The sequence below is a fragment of the Schistocerca americana genome, chromosome 1, assembly GCF_021461395.2.
Source record: "Schistocerca americana isolate TAMUIC-IGC-003095 chromosome 1, iqSchAmer2.1, whole genome shotgun sequence".
NCBI lineage: Eukaryota > Metazoa > Arthropoda > Insecta > Orthoptera > Acrididae > Schistocerca > Schistocerca americana.
Genome location: NC_060119.1, coordinates 193,364,941 through 193,387,012, shown reverse-complemented (window position 1 = coordinate 193,387,012; position 22,072 = coordinate 193,364,941). Strand labels below are relative to the sequence as shown.

The window sequence follows — 22,072 nt, the reverse complement described above, 5'->3', positions numbered from 1 at the left end:
GATACCAGCTGCTTCTCAACACCACTGACACTAATACTTATTCCATTCACCTTTACTGTGGTATGAGGATTAAATTGGGGCAGTTGTCCCAGCTTTCCTTTGTAAAGGAACATTTGAAAATGGAGTTAAGCATTTCAGCTTTTGTTTTCCTGCCCTCAATTTCAGTTCCTGTCTCATTCACTAGGAGCTGGGCACTAACTTTGGTGCCACTAACAGCCTTTACATATAACCAGAATTTCTTTAGATTTTGTGAAATGTCATTTGACAATATTCTGCTATGATAGTCACTGAATACATCACTCATTGCTCTCTCAACAGCCAAATGCATTTCATTCAGCATCTTTCTATCTGAAGCCCTACACTTTATATTGCACTTCTTGTGCAGTAATCTCTGTTTTTTTTTTTTTTTTAGAAGTTTCTTTACAGTGACTGTATACCATGGAGGTTCCCTCTTATTATGAACTGTTCTACTGGGTACATACCTATCCAATGTGTGGTCAGCTATTCTCTTAAAAGTTTATTTGACACTACCTTTAAACTTGAACAAGAGTTTCTCCACATGCTCCTGCCCTGTGGTGAAGTTTCAAGTTCTTCATTGAGATATGACACCACTGATTTTTTATCTCGATTACTGAGTATATATATCTTTCTACTTGTTGAATTGTCCTTCGTACTTTGGTAATCTTTGTTGCAACAACCGCGTCGTGGTCACTGATGCTAGTTCTGATGAGGGAATCCTTGAAGAGGTCAGATTTATTTGTTGCCATTAGATCCAATATATTTCCATCATGAATGGGGTTCCTAACTATGGTCTTAAGTACTTAAGTTGTGTGTGTGTGTGTGTGTGTGTGTGTGTGTGTGTGTGTGTGTGTGTGTGTGTGTGTGTGTGTGTGTGTGATGAATATAAAGATGGATTATAAATAAATAAAATTGTTTCTTAGTGTAATTTTACTGAGGTAAATATTTTTAATGAAACCTATGGGACATAACTATACTTCTATTTATCTGTGTATGACATATTAGTGTAACAATAATGAAACTTCCTGGATGAAGCAATCTGTAAAATAAGGGAAGGTAACCACTCACTTATAGTGGATAATGTATGGAGCACAGAAAGGCTTAACTGAAATCAGCATTCACACTAGCTTCCAGGCATTCGCTCTTTTTTCTGGCAACAGTGTACACATTCAAATAAAAGACACAGAGACACCATAACACACACTCCTGTGGCAATGTGTGTACTATTGCTAGAAAAAGAGCTATTGCTGAAAACTAGTGTGAATGCTGCTTTCTGTTACATATTTCTGTGCTCCACTCATTGATCCGCTAGAGGTAAGTGGTTGCTTTTCCCTTATTTTACCTATTGCACATTTGTGTATCATTTTTGAAAATAATTTTATTTTTTGTTTAATCTGCAAGGGCACATTTGATCTGCAGCCTGTTTTCTCTTAAACAGCCTTGTAGTTGAATGTAAAAGTGTGAAAGATGGCTCCTTAAAATGTTTGTTTATTGTATGTTTTATAAAATTATCATCCTTGTTATTGGCCTTGCAATTCTTGTCTTACATAGACTGTTTTCTTCCATAGGCCGTTCTATGACACAGAAGGCTGGTGTTCAGTATATATTAGACTCGGTGATTCAGGCTTTGGCCCGTGATCCATCAAAAAAGTAAGTAATTATTATTTCTGTGTCCAAATAAATTTAATTTTGTTGTATAGACATCACAAAATTTGGCAAACAAGGTTTTACAATGTGAGAGATGAGCTCATATCAAGAACAGAATTTCTAAGTTTGAATGTATGCAATGTAAAGAGTAATGAGACCTAATAACAGTATGAATGATATGGCAATGCTGTATTGTTGTACTTGTATAGACCGGTGCGTTCATCCCTTCCAGATGCTCAGTCTGTTTTTCAGCTCCGTAAAGCCATCGCATGATTTTTGAAAGCTCCATCAGTGAAGTTTAGTTTTTGTTGTGTGTTACGAAAACGGAACAGCAGAGTTTAGAGTAGCATTATGTTCAACTTGGGTAATCTGTGAGAGTGACTTTTGAAAAGTTGAAGCAGCCCTATGGGGAACATCCCTTACCAAGAGCACAAGTTTTTTTCTTGCAAGGCCAAGAACATGTTGAAGATGAACCTCATTGAGGGAGACCTTCACTTCAAAAACTGATGAAAGCATCAAATGTGTGCATGCTCTTGTGAGATCAGACTGACATGTAACAATATGGATGTAGGGTGACCTGTTAAGCCCCAACACAGGCACAACACATCAAATTTTGACTGAAATTTTGCACATGCGAAAGGTTTGTGCCAAAATGATGCCAAAACATATCACAACTGATCAGAAGGACAATTGAAGAAATGTGCAGTGATCATCATGAGAGGATTGCCAATGACCACGAATGTTTGTCATGTGATCACAGGTGATGAATCGTGGATTTTTTAGTACAATTATGAGACAAACCTGCATCGTAAGGAATGTTATAGTGAGATATCTTCATGACTGAAAAAAGCTCGAATGAGCAAATTGAAGATAAAAACGATGCTGATTCCCTTTTTTGACAATAAGGGTATCATGCATAAAGAATTTGTTCCTCCAGGAGTAACATTTAACCAGGTGGTTTACAAAGATGCCCTTGAGAGATTCAGGAAATGGGGAATCGAGTGGGATCGGACATTGTAGACAAGTGGATGTGGCATCATGACAGTGCATGCTATATGGCCACTTCCATTACAGAACTTTTGACCTCAAAAGCCATTCCTGTTGTTTCACTGCCCCCATTCAACTGATCTGAGCCCTTGGGACTTTTTTCTTTTCTTGAATTTTAAAAATGACTTAAAAGGAACATCATTTTGAGCCTCAGGAGAACATTGAGAAGAATGTGACTGACATGTTAAAGGTCCTACCAGATTGAAGCCTTTCAGTGCTGCTACCAGGACTGAGAATGACAGCTCCTCAGGTATATAGCTGGTGAAAGAAACTTCTTTGAAGGGGACAATATTGTTGTTTGAAAAAAATAAAAACTTTGGTGGATAAAATATCAGTCTCATTGCTTTTCTCACACCCCTCATAAATTCACAAGGAAGATAGACTAAGCATATTATTGACTTTGGGAAGTGACTAGCTTCAGCATGCTATGTGTTTAGAATAATAAATTGAGGGCATAGTAGCTCATGCACTAAAACACTTTTTGCTTATGTTTATTTTTATGAATAGTTATGATATAACAATCTGAGGAACAAATGAGCGGAATATACAAACAACCTTTAAGCTAAAAAAATGTTTGGTGTGATTTATAATGAAAAGTAAATAGAGAAGCCTCAGCACTAAGTTGTTTAAATATAAGAGGGTTTTGGCTGTTCTACGTGAATAAATTACGTAAACAATGATCCAGATGAAGAGACACTGACCAGCATCCTTCGAACAGGTCCTCTACGTGAGTGTGGAACCAGATGCAGATACCATTTATGTCTTGGTAGGAAAAACAGTACAAAACCCAAAATAGTGTGCTGTGTAATGAATTAAATTATACACAAGATCAAAGATAAAAGTGAAATCGTGCCTCTAGGAATTCTTTTTAAAATTATCTGTTACCAAAATGTTTTTATCCTGTCAAGGATTACCTGAAAGGATATGTAAATTATGTTGACAATTATGCTAATCATAACTGCTGTTATTAAGAGGCATTTTACAATACAATTCAACAGAATTGTGATGTATAACTATGAAACAAAGTAAAGCACATATTGTGTACATAATTTAACTGGATAGATAAAAAAATGTATTCAGCAAGTGGCGGCAGGAGAACACACATATAAAAAAAAAGGTTTTACGGAGGCAAGAGTGTGCTGAAACCATCTGCAAAGTTCAGATTGTCTACTGGTGGATAAATAAATAAACTGATAAATTAACATTTATCACACTTAAAACTGAATTTACACTCATTTTATTAGCTCTGTTGCAATGTGCTAATTGTATATTTTTTTGTTCCTCTGAAAGTGAAACTTTGTTTTCAGTTGCAGTTACCATTTTTCTAAATTGTGATAAATGTAACATACATTACCTTGAATAAACATTTTACCTTTTTGTAACTGTTATGTACTCTGCAAAAATAACAACATTGTTGATGATGTACATATAAATCTCTTATTTGCAATTTGTGAAAAAGTATAGCTGTTATCAACTGGAAGGTTATTTTAGAATGTCATTTTTCATGGCAACAATCTTGAACAAATGTGTCACAGATTTCTTGCCTCATCAGGGTTGTGTTTGGTCTCAAGTTGATGAAAGTTTCCTAAATGTTTGCAAACTGGGTAACTGAGGTGGAATTTAACATGCATGACTATCTGGGCAGGTCTGATGATGGGTAAGGAATATGTTGTAGAGAAATATGCAGATATCTGTTCATTTCATTTTTCTGCCATCATTGTTTAATTAGGTTTTGTTCTGTTTCTATGTGAAATAATATTATATAATGGCTGGCTTATTATTTCATTCCATTTGTCATGCATCATTGCATTTTGCTAGATTTGATTCTGTTTTCACTTGGAATAATACTTTGTAATAACGAACTTCTAATTTCAACTGCAGAAAGGAGATATGATCTTCTGTCATCATTTTCTCTGTTTGAACATTTTATGCTATTATTCTGCTTTTTGTTGTTAAATGCTTTCATATTCTATGTATATTGTGTATTACAGAAAATAACCATCAAAATATACATCTTACCTTATATTTGCAGGTTTATTTATGTTGAAACAGCCTTTTTCTGGAAATGGTGGAAAGAACAACATGACTCTGTTCGCCACCAGGTAAAAAGGCTTGTTAGTTCCGGTAGACTGGAGTTTACTGGAGGTGCATGGAGCATGAATGATGAGGCTGGGACACATTACCAGTCCACGATTGATCAGTTTACATGGGGATTGAGGTAAATGCCACATGCTGTATTCACATGTTTATATGTGTTACATAACTTACACAGTAAACACTAGTGGAAAAAATAAGCAGTAGGATCCTATTATATGAGGGGCAGTCAAATGATCAAATGAAAACCAAACACTATGCAATTTTCACATTTTGGTGACCTAAAGAAAGATGTACACAGACATCAGTTTCAGTCCGAGAAGGAAGTGAAAGAGTGAGTGCAGTCGTGGATCCTTCAGTGGCTTACCACATTCTACAAAACAGTAATTGATCATATCATCTCCCGGTGGCATATATGTGTTAACATGTGTGGTGAATACTTTTGAAAGGAACCATTCCATGTTCTTTTTGTGGTAGTTGTTCGGTTTTATTTGACTGCTCCTTATCGTTTAAGAATCTAATTCTGCTACAAATATTACAACCATAAAATAACATTTGTGCATTTCCAACATAAATTTTATTTGTAATTTCGTATCCTCATGTTTGGCATGAATTTTTTGGCATTACGAACTGAGCACTGTTTGCCACATTGTTACAGGAAGCTCAATGACACTTTCGGGGAATGTGGAAGACCTCGAGCTGGATGGCAGATAGATCCATTTGGTCACTCACGTGAAATGGCTTCTATGTTCGCACAGATGGGATATGATGGTTTGCTGTTTGGTCGATTAGATTACCAAGATAAATCGACAAGACTTAAGTCAAAGACAGCAGAAATGATCTGGCAAGCTAGTGCTAATTTAGGTGAGTGGGAAAGAAAAGTCAAATGTTGGAAGAGAAATTAAGTTTGCATCTACACAGATGAATTGAAGTTTGTCATAAATTGCGCTCAAAAAGAGAGAGCAATGTCCATTGATTCCTCCTCTTTCGTTTTAAGCAAATTATGTGAAATAGTTCAGACAAACAGACAAGTAGGGTTGATCTGGTATTACAAGAAATATGATTAAACTCCACTTTCCTGGAATCATAGAATACATATAAGAAGTGATTCCAATACTGGATATATACAGCCCAATCAAAGATGCTCCATGCTGTGGTAAAGAAATTAAGAATCTACACTGCTAGCCATTAAAATTTAGAGCAACATGAATGTGTAATGCAACAAGCATCAAGTGGCATGTACACTGAGGTGACTAGTCGTCGGATATCTCCTAATATTGTGTCAGGCCATCTTTTGCCTTGGGAACATGATACCCATTAATGACTGAAAATGGTCTCCAAGTAGCCACGCATAACCATTTCTAGTCAGTCAAGTCATTTCAGTTGCACCAGAGCACCCAGTCCACTCCATGTAAACACAGCCCACACCATTATGGAGCCACCACCAGCTTGCACAGAGCCTTTTTGACAATTTGGGTCTATGGCTTAATTGAGTCTGCACCACACTTGGACCTTACCATCTGCTCTTACCTACTTGGATCAGGATTCACCTGACCCAGCCACTGTTTTCCAGTCATAGAGGCTCCAAACGATAGTCATGAGCCTAGGAGAGGTGCTGCAAGCATTGTGCTGTTAGCAAAGGCACTCTTGGCAATCATCTGTTCCCATAGCTCATTAATGCCATATTTTGCCTCCCTGTCCTAATGGACACTTTCAGTGTACATCCTATGTTGATTATTTCATGCAGTGTTGCTTGTCTGTTTGCACTGACAACTCTACACAAATGTCATTGCTCTCAGTTATTAAATGAAGGCCGTCAACCACTCTGTTGTCCGTGGTGAGAGTTAATGCCTGAAACATGGTATCCTCGGCACACTCTTGACACTGTGGATCTTGGAATATTGAGTTTTCCAGTTATTTTCGAAATGGAATGTCCTATGCATCTAGCTCCAGCAACCATTCCGCATTTGAAGTTTGTTGATTCCCATTGTGCAACAATAATCACATCGGAATCTTTTTACATGAATTATGTGAGTTTAGATGACAGTTCTGCCAATGCACTGCCATTTTATACTTTGTGTCTGTGATACTACCACTATCTGTATATGTGCACATCATGTCCCATGACTTTTGTTATCTCAGTGTAAAATACTGTATGCTTGGATACGCAGATGATCAGCATTTCAGCCAGTTGCACAAAGAAGGTAAGAGGAATGCTGTCTACATTCTGTATCCAAGAGAAGATTATTCAGTGAGTTTTCATTCAGCAGTCACATTTAAATGTTGCTGGTTTGTGAGATCATGCTTCGCCCCTTGTAAGGAGTGATGTCTGCCAGCATGTGTCAGAATTCAACAGAATAAGACCACAGCCTGTCAGGACTGTGGTTTATTGTATGGCAATAGTGCTGCTCACATTGGTTGTGATGTCAGGACCATTGGTGAACTTAAAAAACATGTTTTAAATAATAACTATTACCCAATCACTTCACAGTTGACGTTTTGTAAGCGAGCGCTGTGAGCTGTTTCCGTACTCTGCTATTCGTTGTTCTGAAGGACACGTGAGTGGTCTAGTCGCGCTCAATCAAAATGTAATATGGTTCCTGAACTGTACTTGATTACAGTATTACCAACAGCGCAATTAATGGAATCAATACTAGAAATAAGAATAATCTTCACAAGGATTTAAAGTCACTTAGTCTTGTACAAAAAGGTGTGCATTATTCAGGAACACACATTTTCAATAACTTGCTAGCAGCCATAAGAAGCTTAACAACCATTGAAATTCAGTTTAAGAGAAGCCTAAAGGATTTATTGGTGGCCAACTCCTTCTACTCCATTGATGGATTTCTTAGTAAAACCAACTGATTTGTATATAAGTACAACATAACTTGTGCACAATTTCAGTGCAGTAATGTGTTCATTGAAAATTTGTGTGTGTGTGTGTGTGTGTGTGTGTGTGTGTGTGTGTGTGTGTGTGTGTAAGTATAATCTAACTTCTGCACCATTTCACTGCAGTAATGTGTTCATTGTAAATAGTATTACAGTAATTGTATTACATGTTTATTACCTTATAAATAAATAAAAAACTTTTTTATTTTAAATTCAGTGCATTAGTATTTGTAAAATGACTCTTAGTGTTCATTAAAAAATGACGATCATTCCACTTGGGACCTGTGGAATGGTACATTAGCTTATTTGTTTTAGTTGTAAATATTTGTCATGTATTGTTGTTTTTCTGACATGTTCCACATCCTGGAGGACCTCCTCACTACGGATCAATTGGAATGAAAGTAAATCTAATCTAATCTAATATAATCTAAACAGCAGCGGTTAAAATGAACTTAAAACTGCTTTTTGTGAACAAATTCTTCTGTCAAAAGACAAAGGAAATGAACACAAGGAAAATAACTTTTTTTTATGGCCTAAAAATTTAGCAGAGTGTGTAGGAGACAACGGATTTTTGTTATACATTCACTTTTAATATGTTCTTTTATACGAAGCTGTTGAAAATGAAAATAAAAAAGTTGTGTTACGATCTAAAAATTGAAGAGAACATGCCATACATAGACATTAATAGTTACTTTTACAGAGGTGCATTCAAAATTAAAATTAAACTGTTGTTGTACGATCTAGTAATTTGAATGTTTAGCAGATAAAAAACGTGTTTGGTATTAATACTTGACTCTATAGGAAGGTGTATGAAATGAAAATGAAATAGAGATTTCGGTGCACGAACTGCGAACACACGCAGAACTGAATTTGCTACTCCTTAATTTTACAGACTAATGTGGAAAAATCAAATTTGTTTTATAATCGAATAGTTAATGTGTAAAGCATTAGGTTCTATGTAGCTAGATGCTGGATAATAAGTGTACACAATACCTTTAATCCATGTGAGGGCTGAACAGTTTTGTACTGCAGCAACTGCTCTCACCATAGCTCTTTCTAGCGGTATGGCAAAGTTTTTACATATTTATTGACAGATCTGAACTATATTATTTATTAACACTTTTTCATGTGAGCGTACTCTCCGATAATGTATATTTCCACGATAACTGTACATTTCAGCAGACGCCAACAATACGCATCAGTTGTGATGTACTACAATGTCAGTGCAACTTGACTGTACAGCGCTGAGCGGCCTGTGCCGTTCGGGTATTGTTTAGTATTGTCGGGCACATTCAGTCATGTCTGCACGTAAATGAGGTTTAGTTCCGCATTCTGCCATCGGCAATTGTAAAATAAACAGGTAATACGTAGTTTGTAAATACGATGAATGTGCTCTAAGTTATAATGAAAATCACATTATAATCTTAAATTTTTAAAACTAGTATGAATAAACAAACAAACTCACCAGTCAGCAAAGTTGGCATCTGGCTTTGACGGCAGGAAACTCATTGATCATATGTTCACAGTTCAGACGGTTATCAGGATGTTAGCTTCGATGTGAAGAATGGACAAGGCGTTTAATCTCTCCTCAGACAACGTAGAACGTAGGTAAGATTTCAGTCTTCACGCTGGTACTGTGATTGTTGTGTCATGCGCTGTGGATGTGTGCCAGTCCCGCCCATTTTTCACGCTCCCCGTGGCGCTACTCTGTCCTGCTTTCACACTCGTAGTGTTACCGCAATTATTGGACTTTTTGTACTATGTATTTATTTGCGAAAATATTTATACAAATCTCACATGTTTTTGATGTTGTGTATCCTGTCTGTGCACGAGTCAAAATCTGGGGATGTCAATGGAACACCTGGAGTAGCACTTGTACCTGATATAGAAGCAGCTTCAAAAGGTGCTCCATGTTCATCATCGGACTCGGACGATGAGTCACTTTCATCTTCAAAGTCACTACCCATTGTGAGAGAAAGAGCTTCTTCCACAGTCTATCGCTTATCTGCCATATCACTTCTAGTAGAAACTAATTGAGGTTAACAACACGTCACTTCAGTGACTCTGTTGTTAACTACAGACTTTGAACAAAGCTGCAAGATGGTGCATAGGTCAGACTTCCACACAAGTCAAGCTTTGTGAAGTGTAGAAATATGACGAGGCAGAACTGCTACAGCAGTCCACCGGCTGGGCGGCACATTCACTCCCAACTTCTGCAGAAGTTCACTGTAGCAAAAGGGTTAAGAGCTGAAAACGAGCATTCTGCTAAACAACTTGTAAGTGCCATATGTAGAAATATTCTAAGAACAATGTCAACGCACAGAAACATGACTGTAACCTCTCGCTTCATAAAAATTTGCTCATTTTTACTGGTGTATCACTAATCTCAGAAGATTTCAAAAGTTCTGTGAAATTTACACATTCACTAGGGAAGGAAGGCTCTAAATCTGTGACATATGACGCTTGAAGTATTGCTGCACATTCAGCAATATCGTCAGGTGAACTGTTCTTAATGTTACTGAAAACTGTGAAGCAGTCCAACAGTGTTCTGTAGCTTTCCTTCCTCCTCACTAATTTGGCGTACAAGTTGTTGAATACTAGGAGAAATGTTTTGACTTTAAATTTTTCCCTTCCAGTCAGAAGAAATTCTTCAGAGTACGCTTCTTTATCATCATGAAGTTTTCGTTTTCGTGATCTTTTATAGGTGCATTCATAATCTACATCAGTCAGAATATCCATGGATTTATTTTCATGATAGTCGAACATGCCACGAATAGATGGAATAAATCATACAAGTGATTCATATAATTCATGCACTATTTTAGTATCGATACTTACACTTTGCAATTTCAGATTTACACTATTAAACCTCTGTAGTATATCCTTCCAAACTGTCATCATGAATATTGTTTCTAGTCTGCTGAGCTCATTCAGTAAAGCTGAAGCCTCAATTTGCACAAGTGGTTTTTCAAATGTATTCTTGGCAATATGTGTGAGGGCATTGATAATGCCCTCCCAGTTTCCATATAGACTTACACACGCTTCCTCTCTTGCCGACCAACATGTTTTTGATAAACTTTTTACCGTTTTGCTTCCTGGTTTCATGAAAGAAAGAAGTTTATCCCAGCACTATGTAGAAGCAGAGAAAAAATTATTAAGGTTTTGCACTACATTGAAAAATGAAGATGCTTCCAGGCAACAGTTTGCAGCACTAGTGCTGACTAAATTCAAAGAATGTGCTGCACAGGCACCTAATGCACTTTCAGATTTCATTCTTTAATGCGTGCCTGCAAACCAGTGTAGGTTCCTAACATATTGCTTGCGTTGTCATATGACTGGCCTCTACTGTCAGTAATATCAATGGAATTTGTAGACAGGGCTTTAGTATGGCCTCAGCTAAGCTTTTGGACTTTTGTCCAAGTTTTCCTAAAAACAGAAGGAAAAATTCAAGAGGTTCACCATTCTCGTTCTCATACCTTAATATGAAAGATAATTGATTAATATGTGAAATGTCCGCAGTACAATCTACTATTATATAGAAATATTTCGCAGTTTTATTTCACTTTTGATAATTCTTTTTATTCGTTCAGAAAGAAGCTCTATTATTGCATTACAGATTGTTGAACAAAGATAACTTGTATGTCCCTGCCCTGGATTTCCATATCACTCAATGTGCTCTGTGAGAAAAGGATCAAACTCGGCTATAATTTCAAGAGACATTATAAATTGACCATTATGTAACGAATAGAATCTTTCAACGTGTCCACTTAGGGGAAGTCCACGACTTGTTAGCTTCTTCACTACTCCAAACACCCTTTTCAACACACTGCGCCAGTACATTTTTTCTGTCTCAACATATGACTTGAAATGGTTATGTATTGTTCCAAGTGACTTTTTTTTCTTCTTAAGAGTGATAACTCAGGATTTTTGTGTTCAAGTGAATTCTCATGATGAGATAAAATGTTAGAAATATTTTTTTCAATCTGCAATACCATTAGTAGCAATCGTGGCCTTACCTTCGAACAATTTACTTGGTGCACAAAAAAACAGCACCGGTGCTACAGGAGTATACTAGAAAATCACACAGAGTTGATCCGCCATTTAAAAGTTTATGGTAAAATACATTTTTTTATTCAAATATCTGGTTTTATTGCCTATTGATCTTCTTGAATTAGAAAAATCACCATTACAATTTTGATTAATGCCACGTTGTAAGACAATGTTGATTGTTGATTCATTGACACACCATTCTGCAGGATCATCACTAATGAAGGTATTTCTTTCTGTAATGTCTTAGTTTTTCGTAGAACTCGAAATCAGGAACAGTTTTCTTTTCTTCATTTTTAACTTTTTGTTCTGCCTGTATTTACTTCTTTTACAATTTTAACTTTTTGTTCTGTCTGTATTTACTTCTTTTACAACAGCTGCAGTGCCAGAAATATCATCCATACTACTTGATCAGAAGAGAATAGAAGTTTTCGAAATGTGGTGCTACAGAAGAATGCTGAAGATTAGATGGATAGATCACATAACTAATGAGGAGGTATGGAATAGAATTGGGTAGAAGAGGAGTTTGTGGCACAGCTTGACTAGAAGAAGGAATCGGTTGGTAGGACATGTTCTGAGGCATCAAGGGATCACCAATTTAGTACTGGAGGGCAGCGTGGAGGGTAAAAATCGCAGAGGGAGACCAAGAGATGAATACACTAAGCAGATCCAGAAGGAAGTAGGCTGCAGTACGTACTGGGAGATGAAGAAGCTTGCACAGGATAGAGTAGCATGGAGAGCTGCATCAAACCAGTCTCAGGACTGAAGACCACAACAACAACAACAATGACTACTTGATCTCAAAGTCGAACCAGCAACATTTTTTGCGAAAAATTTATCTACTCTGCCAAGACTTTTTAGAACATTGGCTTCTTGTTCTCGGCTTTCCTTCGATAATTTCCAAAATGCCGCCCCACTTAATTTTGCACGTTTGCTTTTTTCACTGTTATTCATATTAAGGCACTTACAAAATTGTCCACCAACAGTGAAAACAAAAGAAAAAAAATGTAAAAGGAAAGAAAGAAAGAAAGAAAGACTGTAAGACTGTATCCAGTTCCAATCGTACTACACTGCATATGAGCACAAAGCCTTTTACTTTAAACACAGCACACGAGCAAAGAAGATTATTCCTATAAACATGGAGCGGTGAAATGACCAACTTGGATTACTCAACCTAACTGTGCTACGTAAGAACAACAATGCAGAATAATTTAATTTCATTGTCGCCTATTCTTCTGCTCTCAGTGAACAGTAGAAGCACACCTGCCAGCTGGAACTCATCTTGCAAAGAAAATGGGACAGTCTCTTTTTTTGGTTTCTGTTTCCTGCACTGCCAGAATTTTAGCTGGGATGCAAATATGTTCTGAATATTCTTGACACTGTCTTTCTAATTAAAAAAGCAAGTAATTTTTTCAATTTCTTGAAATGAGGTGTGCTGGATCAACTCTTATCCCACTTATTCTTACAACATTTTTGTGGTCTCTGTGGGCAGAGAAGACAGACTACAAAGATTAACTAGTCTTGTTGGCATTTGATGTGGTGCGTTGTCATTTGTGTGAACACTGCTGTTATGTCTACATGCAAATGCAGCTTTTGTTCCAACATAAAATAAAAATAACATTTCCTCAAAGAAAAAAAGTGTGGTTAAGAATTTTAATATAAAATTTGCACTACAACATACTATACGATTGCACACTTTGATATTGTGCAGGCTACAGCACAATAAATGAGACAAATGAAAGTTTGTTTCTTCTTCTTTTTTTGCCAAAAAAAAGTAACTAAGTAAATAAATAAATAGATTTTTAAACTGTTGTGGAGTGTATTTCACACATTATTAGATATTCTACTTACGTTCTGTTTGTATAAACATGTATTTAAAAATGTAAAACATTCCCAGTATCAACATGTTTTGTTAAACGGGTGTCATTAATGGTTCAAGTGGCTCTGAGCAATATGGGACTTAACTTCTGAGGTCATCAGTCCCCTAGAACTTAGAACTACTTGAACCTAACTAGCCTAAAGACACCACACACATCCGTGTCCAAGTCAGGATTCGAACCCGCGACCGTAGCGGTCACACAGTTCCAGACTGTAGCGCCTAGAACTGCTCGGCCACCCCGGCTGGCGGATGTCACTAAATCAAAGCTCAGATACAGAGCTTTCACATTAATTACAGTAATGGAGGGTTGACTTGATACTTTCTCGTAATTTCTACAAGAAATTTAAATAAAGTCAGGTTTTACATACTGAGTCCCACACATGTTACAGTATTTAAGAAATTGCTGATTAACTTATCACAGCTTTTCGGGGGTCCCAGTATTTTCATGGGTAAAAGATGGTAGGGTTAAGTAGAAACCGACAACATCATCGGAATAATAATGTTTAAAACATTGTATTGTGGATTGCCATCCTGACAGCTTACTTCAAAATATTTTGAACAATTATGAAGATGATACCAGACACAAACCCAATGTTAAATTTCCATTCAGTCACCAAGTAAACTGTGTATATTTCCGTGCTTGTATTGTCGAATTTCGTTCTTAAGTCTTATTAAACTAGCAAGTTGTTTATCAATATTAAAAATTTCTTTGACATGGCAGTAGAGAGAGGTTTGTCAAGTGGCGTGCTCAACAACAACACAGGGTATTGGAGTGGCATCACTTCTCTGAAAATACCTTAATTGCATTGGAAATTGGAAGTAAACTGATAGAAAGAAAGAATGGAAGATTTTGAAAGTTCATTAAGAATATACACAGATAAAAAAAGCTTACTGGAGTCTTGTGATACAGCATTCTGAGTGAGCTTTTTTTCTCTGCATTCTGCTGTAACATTTTGAAATTCTGTTTTTCATTCCAGTTCAAAGTAATGTCGCAGTGTTCATAAGATATCTAATCTAATTTTTCTTAGTTCTATGAACCAGAAGCCATTCTATCTGTGTATTTCACTTATGTGTCAACATGAATGAAACACAGTTGTGGGCGTAGTAGTGAAGCTATTTCTTTTGCACAATGTGTCACAGTATGATTCAAATGAACCTCATTCTGGGCAGATTAGAGTGCAATTCTGATTCCAAAATGACTGTGATTTAATATGTTTGTGAATGCTAGGTTGGTGTTTGCTTTAACAGAGTTCGTAGACAAATTTTATACTCAAAAATTCAGCAAACTGCACAATCTACAGCAAAACTTTTGCCCCTCCCCCTCCCCCTCAGTTAAGACAGTTATGTTACATCCATGCAAACATAGTGGACTTAATAATAATTACAAAATTTTTAGATTATGATAAATATTCTAGGCTTTTTTGTTACTGTAGAGTATCACAATTGTTTCTAGAAAGTATGTAATAGTTCTTTGCCACAAATGTAGGAGATACATTAATACTGGGAAAGAATTTCTCACATAGTTGATTATTTTAGTGCAATATTTTCTTTCTTCAGATCACTAATACAGCAATATGACAATAATGTCATCCTACTCTTTTCAACAGGAAAGGCAAGCGAGCTGTTTACCAGTGTTTTGTTCAACACTTATAGTCCGCCTCCAGGATTCTGCTTTGATGTTTTGTGTGCTGATGAACCAATCATAGATGACAAGGACAGTCCTGACTACAATGTTGATGAAAGGGTAAAGTGATTACTTGTTGACATTTATCTCCATTCATGAGTGGTGAACCATGTGCATCCATTTCCATTTCTACTCCATATGTTTTCCTATTGAATACTCCCACTCCCCTTCCCGCTATCCTCTTCAAGCTGTACTTACGTTCTCATGAATTAGGTTTTCTACCTTTATTTTATGATTTGTTGATTTTTTTTCACTCTCTCCATTAGTTCATAAAATTCCGTTTTTGCGTCCTCCACTGCTGTTTAAAAACTAGTCAGTGATTTAACTGTGAATTCCTTTGTTATGCTTTGCTTTCTGCTATTCCCCAACTGTCAAAATGTAATGCAGAATATTAAAAAATTTGCTGCTTCTTATGCTTTTCATTGTTCTGGTTTCAGTTACAATTAAGTGTAGAAGGTTGTACTGTTGCTACAGAATGCTTATGTGCTACTCTGATCTAAAAGTTTTACAAGTCAATTGTGAAAGAGCTATATAAAACTCATGTTAATAGCATGAGAAGTAACAATTCCAAACAACCTTTTATTCATGCAACTTGCATACAACTTGTGTTCTTTGCCAGATATCAGTATTGTCATGTAAATATGACCTGAATGAAAATAATAAATACTTGAAAATATAATGTCATTTGATGGATAATAAATCCACTCACAAAGTGGTGGCAGAAGAACACTCACATAAAGGTACTGAAATCTGCTAGCTTACAGATTCAGTGGCTTCTTCTGGTGGAAGGGTTGAAGGGAAAGGAAGGAGGGGGAGCGGGTGGGGGGGTGGGGGGGTGAAGGAAATGGACTGGTGAGGTTTAAGAAATGGGGAGAGTTTGGAAAAGTCGCCCAGAATCCTGGGTGAGGGGAGACTTATATGCAAGGTGGGAAGGCAAGATTGATTGTTGGGGACTGAGGTGGATGAAATTAGAAAACCTGAGAGCTTAAAGGTTGAAGATATAGTAATTTGCAAGACAGAAATCATTAACAAAACATTGTCCACAAGCTAATAAGAGTAAAAGATAATTGCATGTGATAGAATTGAGGGGAGGGGGGAATAGACAGATCAGAAAATAACATACAGAAAACTAAATGGAGATGAAGAAAGGAATAGCTATTAAGATGTAATGCTGAGACTGAAGAAACGGGGTAAAGGTGTTGGTCCATATGGCAAAGATGTCGTCATTGTATCCAGACCAAACCAGGGGTTGGAGACGAATGAATCCCAGGAAAGCTCCCCTCCAACCAGTTCATAAAATAAAATAAATTTCTATAATACTTATGGCTGTTGGTAAATTATTGCATCAAGAAGTTCATGCCGGCCGTCGTCCCACGATCCATAATGGATCAACGAAGATTCCGTCAAAAGGTTGATGGAGGAAGTAGCCATCCTGGTTCCCATGGCCGTGCGCGTAATTGTTTGTACATCTACCCCTTAGAGGTAAATTAACTGGTCAGCCTCACCATGAATCCATATATAGGTAAAGACATGGAAAATGAAATGATCACATGGTGTTGTTGGCTGTGAGTCCCCACCTAGGGAAGTTTGGCTGCCAAGTTGAAAGTCTATTCAGTTGATGCCCCAATGGGCAACTTGCGTGTCGATGATGATGACGACGACGACGACGACGACGACGACGACGACGACACACCACCCAGTCCCCAGGCAGAGGAAATCTCCGATCTGGCCGGGAATTGAACCCAGGCCCACTGTATGGGACTGAGACATGCTGACCACACAGCTATGGGGGCAGATGGTAAAGGCACTAATTTAGCATAACAGAAACTGCAGCTTCCTTGGAAGTAACACATTCTCTCTTAATTTTTTTGTTCATTTGTAGTACGTGTATAATCACAAATAGAATATAACAAATGAATTTAATTGTTAGTCAAGCTATGCAGATTAATTTGTGGCTAATGTAGCCCTGGATCTACAATATTTCTGAACCGGGGCAAAAACTTGATAGTGTTGCCCTCCCAACCCCCTCCAGCGTTTGAGAAAGGATGTCGAAAATTAAAAAAAAAAAATAGATTTTTCAAAAATATGTTCATTTTGTAGTGCAGATCTTTCTGGAGAGTGTTATATATGTGTTTGAGGAAAGGTAAGTTGTGGTATTCAGTCTTAAGTGTGCCACAGTGCAGTGCCACCCCTTTTCACACAGCATTCTTATATAGCACGTAACTGTAATTCACTCTGTGGAATTTCAACATTTATATTTTGTAATGGAAGCCATCAAACCTGCATACAGGACAGTGGAAATTAGTGTCTTGTGGCGCCTCTTGTGCTCCCAGTTCGTCAGTTTGACATCCTACACCCCTTTAAAAACTCCCAATTAATACTGGGTTGGATTGTTTGTGACTGGGAGGAAAAGAACTCTTCAAGAAATTTGCACTCTTGTTGCCTTTTAGCTAAATACTTTCTCTCTTGTGTGACATATTATTAAATATAGGGAACATAAAACCAGGAAGACAAAAGTCAAGCAAGACATACACATTTTTTCAGTCTTTAGCTCTCAGCATTTTTTTCTCTCTCATCTTGCTACAGCTTTACATGGTGTGCTTTCCTTTCTGTGAAAGAATCTATTACCTCATCAAAGTTTGTCAAATGTTTTGTTACATGAAAAATAAACATTTCGCTGTCCAATACTGAAAAAGCTGTTAATGCAAATATCGTATTTACTCGAATCTAAGCAGCACTTTTTTTCCGGTTTTTGTAATAAAAAAAACCGCCTGTGGCTTAGAATCAAGTGCGAAGTAAGTGGAAGTTCTGAAAAATGTTGGTGGGTGCTGCCACAACTAACTTCTGCCGTCGAACATATGTAGTGCTACACAGGCGTGCTTTGCAGGCTCAAAGATAAATACTGGCACCAAAACCTCTGCGTCAGTAAATAAATTAAAAAAAAAGGTGGAAGATGAGCTTTTTTTCTGCACCCCGAGTTTTGACTACTGCATTTTCATACATTATCCAATGAAGTAAATACAAATTCCATATTGTTCATCTTTGAATGTAGCAGCATTTCAATGTACTAAGAAAATCCGACTGGCAAAATTGTTTGGGATGTTTGTCAACATGGCCAACTCTACGTTCAGAATTTTTTTCTACCTGTGAGAAGAGATGGTTGGTAATAGGAAGTTTTATGAATTGTGAATCACATGCAATATTCTCTTCACCATAAGAATAATACAAATATAAACATTTTGGGCCATGTATTCTTTTGTGTGTGCTGTTATCTCATTTGAATCCTGTCTGCCTAATAAACCATGAAACTAGAGTGAGACAACAGCAAACACAGAAGAATATACATATAATGTCATGTTTATATTCGTATTATTCTTATGCCTAATAGTGATACAGTCAGAAATGAAGCACGGCAATTAACTAGATTTTTAAATCTAAGATGACTCTATTTTCTGTGCAGAATGTAATGTACTAAAGAGGCATCTGCAAAGATTTTCAAATGGAGAAACATTTTCGCTAGACTCTCGTTCAGAAAAAAAAAATATAATATATAATAGAGGGAAACATTCCACGTAGGAAAAATTATATATAAAAACAAAGATGAGGTGACTTACCGAACGAAAGCGCTGGCAGGTCGATAGACACACAAACATACACACACAATTCAAGCTTTCGCAACAAACTGTTGCCTCATCAGGAAAGAGGGAAGGAGAGGGAAAGACGAAAGGAAGTGGGTTTTAAGGGAGAGGGTAAGGAGTCATTCCAATCCCGGGAGCGGAAAGACTTACCTTAGGGGGAAAAAAGGACGGGTATACACTCGCGCGCGCGCGCGCACACACACACACACACACACACACACACACACACACACACACACACACACACACACACATATCCATCCACACATATACAGACACATAACAATGGCTACCTGGTAATGCTTAACTGCTAAGCTTACGACTCGAACCAAACTACTATAGCTGTATAGTCATTCATTCGACCTAAATTGTGTCTCATATTACAATGGACCAACTTTGTTTCGATTTGGAGGTGTGGCCAAAAACTTTTCTCTCCCCTTGAATTTAGAGTCTCAAATTTCAGGTGCAGCTTAGATACGGGAAACTTTTTTTCCTTGATTTTGAGTCTGCACTGGATGCTAGGCGCTGTATGAAACAAGGGTTTTTTGTTCAAAAATATGAATTTGGTGCCCCCTGAAATTGCTGCCCGTGGCAGATACCCCAATTTGCCCTGCCTCTCCCCACCTGGATCCAATCTTGCTCTGATGTATACCTTGTCTCATTTGCATCCCTAGAAGGGCAGCGGCTGGAACACTGCTCAAAGGGGTCATTGTAGTTGGAGGAAAAGGAGGTAGGAATGGTAGAAAAATAGAATAAAAAGTACTAAAAATGAACATAAAGTGAGTAATCTCGTCTTTGTACATTTTTTCTCAACTATACGAGAGAGAACAGAAGAGAGAGAGAATGAAAGACAGGGAAGGAAAATTTGTTTTCATGATGAACTCAGAATTGTCTCAGAAGATAAAATCATCTTAATACATGTACTATACTGAAAGGAAATAAATAAGTAAAACAAAATAGTCATTTAATGAGTGGGAAGGAAATTTAATGTGTAGTTTCATTCACACTGTCTAAAAATAATGCTGGTCATATTCTGAAAGTACAGTAGTCTGTGTTTTCAGAATTGTTGTCAACCTGTGAAGTTTTACCAACAAATGTAGAAGATATTATTATTTCTACTTAATTCTTTGTTGCACACATTTTTGACATATATTCTGAAAAGATACAATGATTTGTTATTGAGCATACACTTCACATGCTTCTTACATTTGGTGAGTTAAATTTATTCTACGCCTTCAGTTTCTTGTATTTGATCACATTTTTGCCACATATTTAGTTATTGTTCACCTAGTTCAACCTTTACAAGATGTAGCACCTTATTCTTATTCTAACAAATGCAATTTCAATAACAGTTTCCATGCCTCTCCATCTCCTGTCACCCCCTGCCAGTTGAAGCCTTTATTTTCCACTGTTTCTTTATCCTAATAGTGATTTGCCTTGTGATTTTAATCTTTCTCTGCGATTACATCCTAGTACTCACTTTGTCCATCTTCCATCCTTTCGTTGTGTGATATGTCTTCCCACTCCAATTTTAGAGCCTTCACCATTTCCACAATGTTCTTTATTCTTGGTCGTTATTCTTATGCCTTCAATTTTACTTACTTAATGAGACCCTATGAGTGAGTGACCTTAGCATAGCTCTCAGAGCTGTTCATATTGGTGTACATGTCTTATTTTTCTTCTTTCTTCCATCAATATGTTCCCAGGGGTGGGAGGGACACACTTAAAAATTTCGTATTTTCAGAAATCATTTAGTTTGCCGTTTTATATGACTGAATCTCAGAAGGGTTCACCTTGTTTTCTATGCACTGCTGCTAAATTTTGCAGATTTGTTGTCAGTTATGTCTCTTCTAATGATAAAAACATAACATATTTTTTGGTATATAGTGTTTTAGTGCATATGATATGCCATACATAAAGTAAACATTTTACATATGTTCTGTAATTATAAACCATCTTCTTGTGAGCAGGTATCAGCTTTTATTAAGTATGCAGAGCTGCAATCTCAGTACTACAGTTCTAACAATATAGTGTTGACTATGGGAGGAGATTTCACATACCAAGATGCTCATATGTGGTATAAAAATATGGACAAAATGATAAGGTAATTTTAATTTTTAACAGTGCCCAGCATTATTCATTTACTGCTTGGAACAAAACACAAGTCTTCAAATTGTACTGAATTGAATTTTACAATTAACACTTGCTAATGTGAACCTCTAGAAATCAAATGCCTTGGTTAATTGAAATAGTTGTCCAGTCCCTTGATAAATCCCCAATCAATAAAATAAAAGAAAGTTGCAGCAGCCAGAGACTGTTTCTGAAAGCTCATTTTCTGACAGTCTTTTTGTTGTGCTTGTCTGCGATCGAGCTATCCGCTATATGGTGAGTACCAACTATTCTTTTCATAATATAGTTATATTCCATCTTGGATTTTCCATTGTTGGAAATATGTTTTTTGTACAGTACAAATCAAATTGATTGACATTGCAGACCACCTGCAAACACCATATTTTCAATCAGCAGCTATATAAGACTCAGGAATTCGAATTGTTTCTCAGTAATTGCTTCATCAGGCAACTTGCTGTGACATTCCTTTGTTTACTCAATAGTACATACATGAACAGTCTTAGACATAAAAATTGACCACCGGCCAGCCGCCACAGAGACTGAGTCCACGTCGTTCACTTAAGGTGGGCAATAAAACCGACCATCCCTGACAATGCTAAGTCCGGCAATCTGCACAATTTGACAACACTGTGAGATGTGGAAGTGTCAGGAGGAAGTGTTGTCTACTTCCGATATGTTGTTGTATTGTGTGAGCCTGTGGTCTAGCAGTCATAGACATGCATTGTAAACATATAGTCACATGTTCCGGCCCGACTGTATCACCTCTTTCTTTTAAAACCATATTTCGGCCCTTGTCTAAAGTTATGAGTCTGACTGAACATTGAAGATAATTCACTTCACATTCAACCCACCAGTAATAACAAATGCTTCCAGAAGCAATTCCACAGGACATCTCATGGCTGCGTCGCGATCAGAACAGCTTATGCTCAAGCGTTTCCTCGCACTGCAGCAGCTACCGGCCACCGGCCAGCGGCCAGTCGCCACCTGCTGCCGCCGCCT

The 22,072-nt window shown here is 37.2% G+C and overlaps 1 protein-coding gene across 2 annotated transcripts in view; it reads left to right on the top strand.

Moving 5' to 3' along the window:
- Positions 1-22,072, top strand: part of LOC124593973 (lysosomal alpha-mannosidase-like) — a 169,764-nt gene that overhangs the window by 87,781 nt on the left and 59,911 nt on the right. The window contains exons 3-7 of one of the 2 annotated variants that reach the window (XM_047132357.1): positions 1,587-1,668; positions 4,745-4,930; positions 5,465-5,670; positions 15,229-15,365; positions 20,914-21,047. In XM_047132357.1, the coding sequence (XP_046988313.1) occupies positions 1,587-1,668; positions 4,745-4,930; positions 5,465-5,670; positions 15,229-15,365; positions 20,914-21,047 (745 nt within the window). The remainder of the gene's footprint in view (positions 1-1,586; positions 1,669-4,744; positions 4,931-5,464; positions 5,671-15,228; positions 15,366-20,913; positions 21,048-22,072) is intronic. The other variant, XM_047132425.1, reaches the window with a different exon arrangement.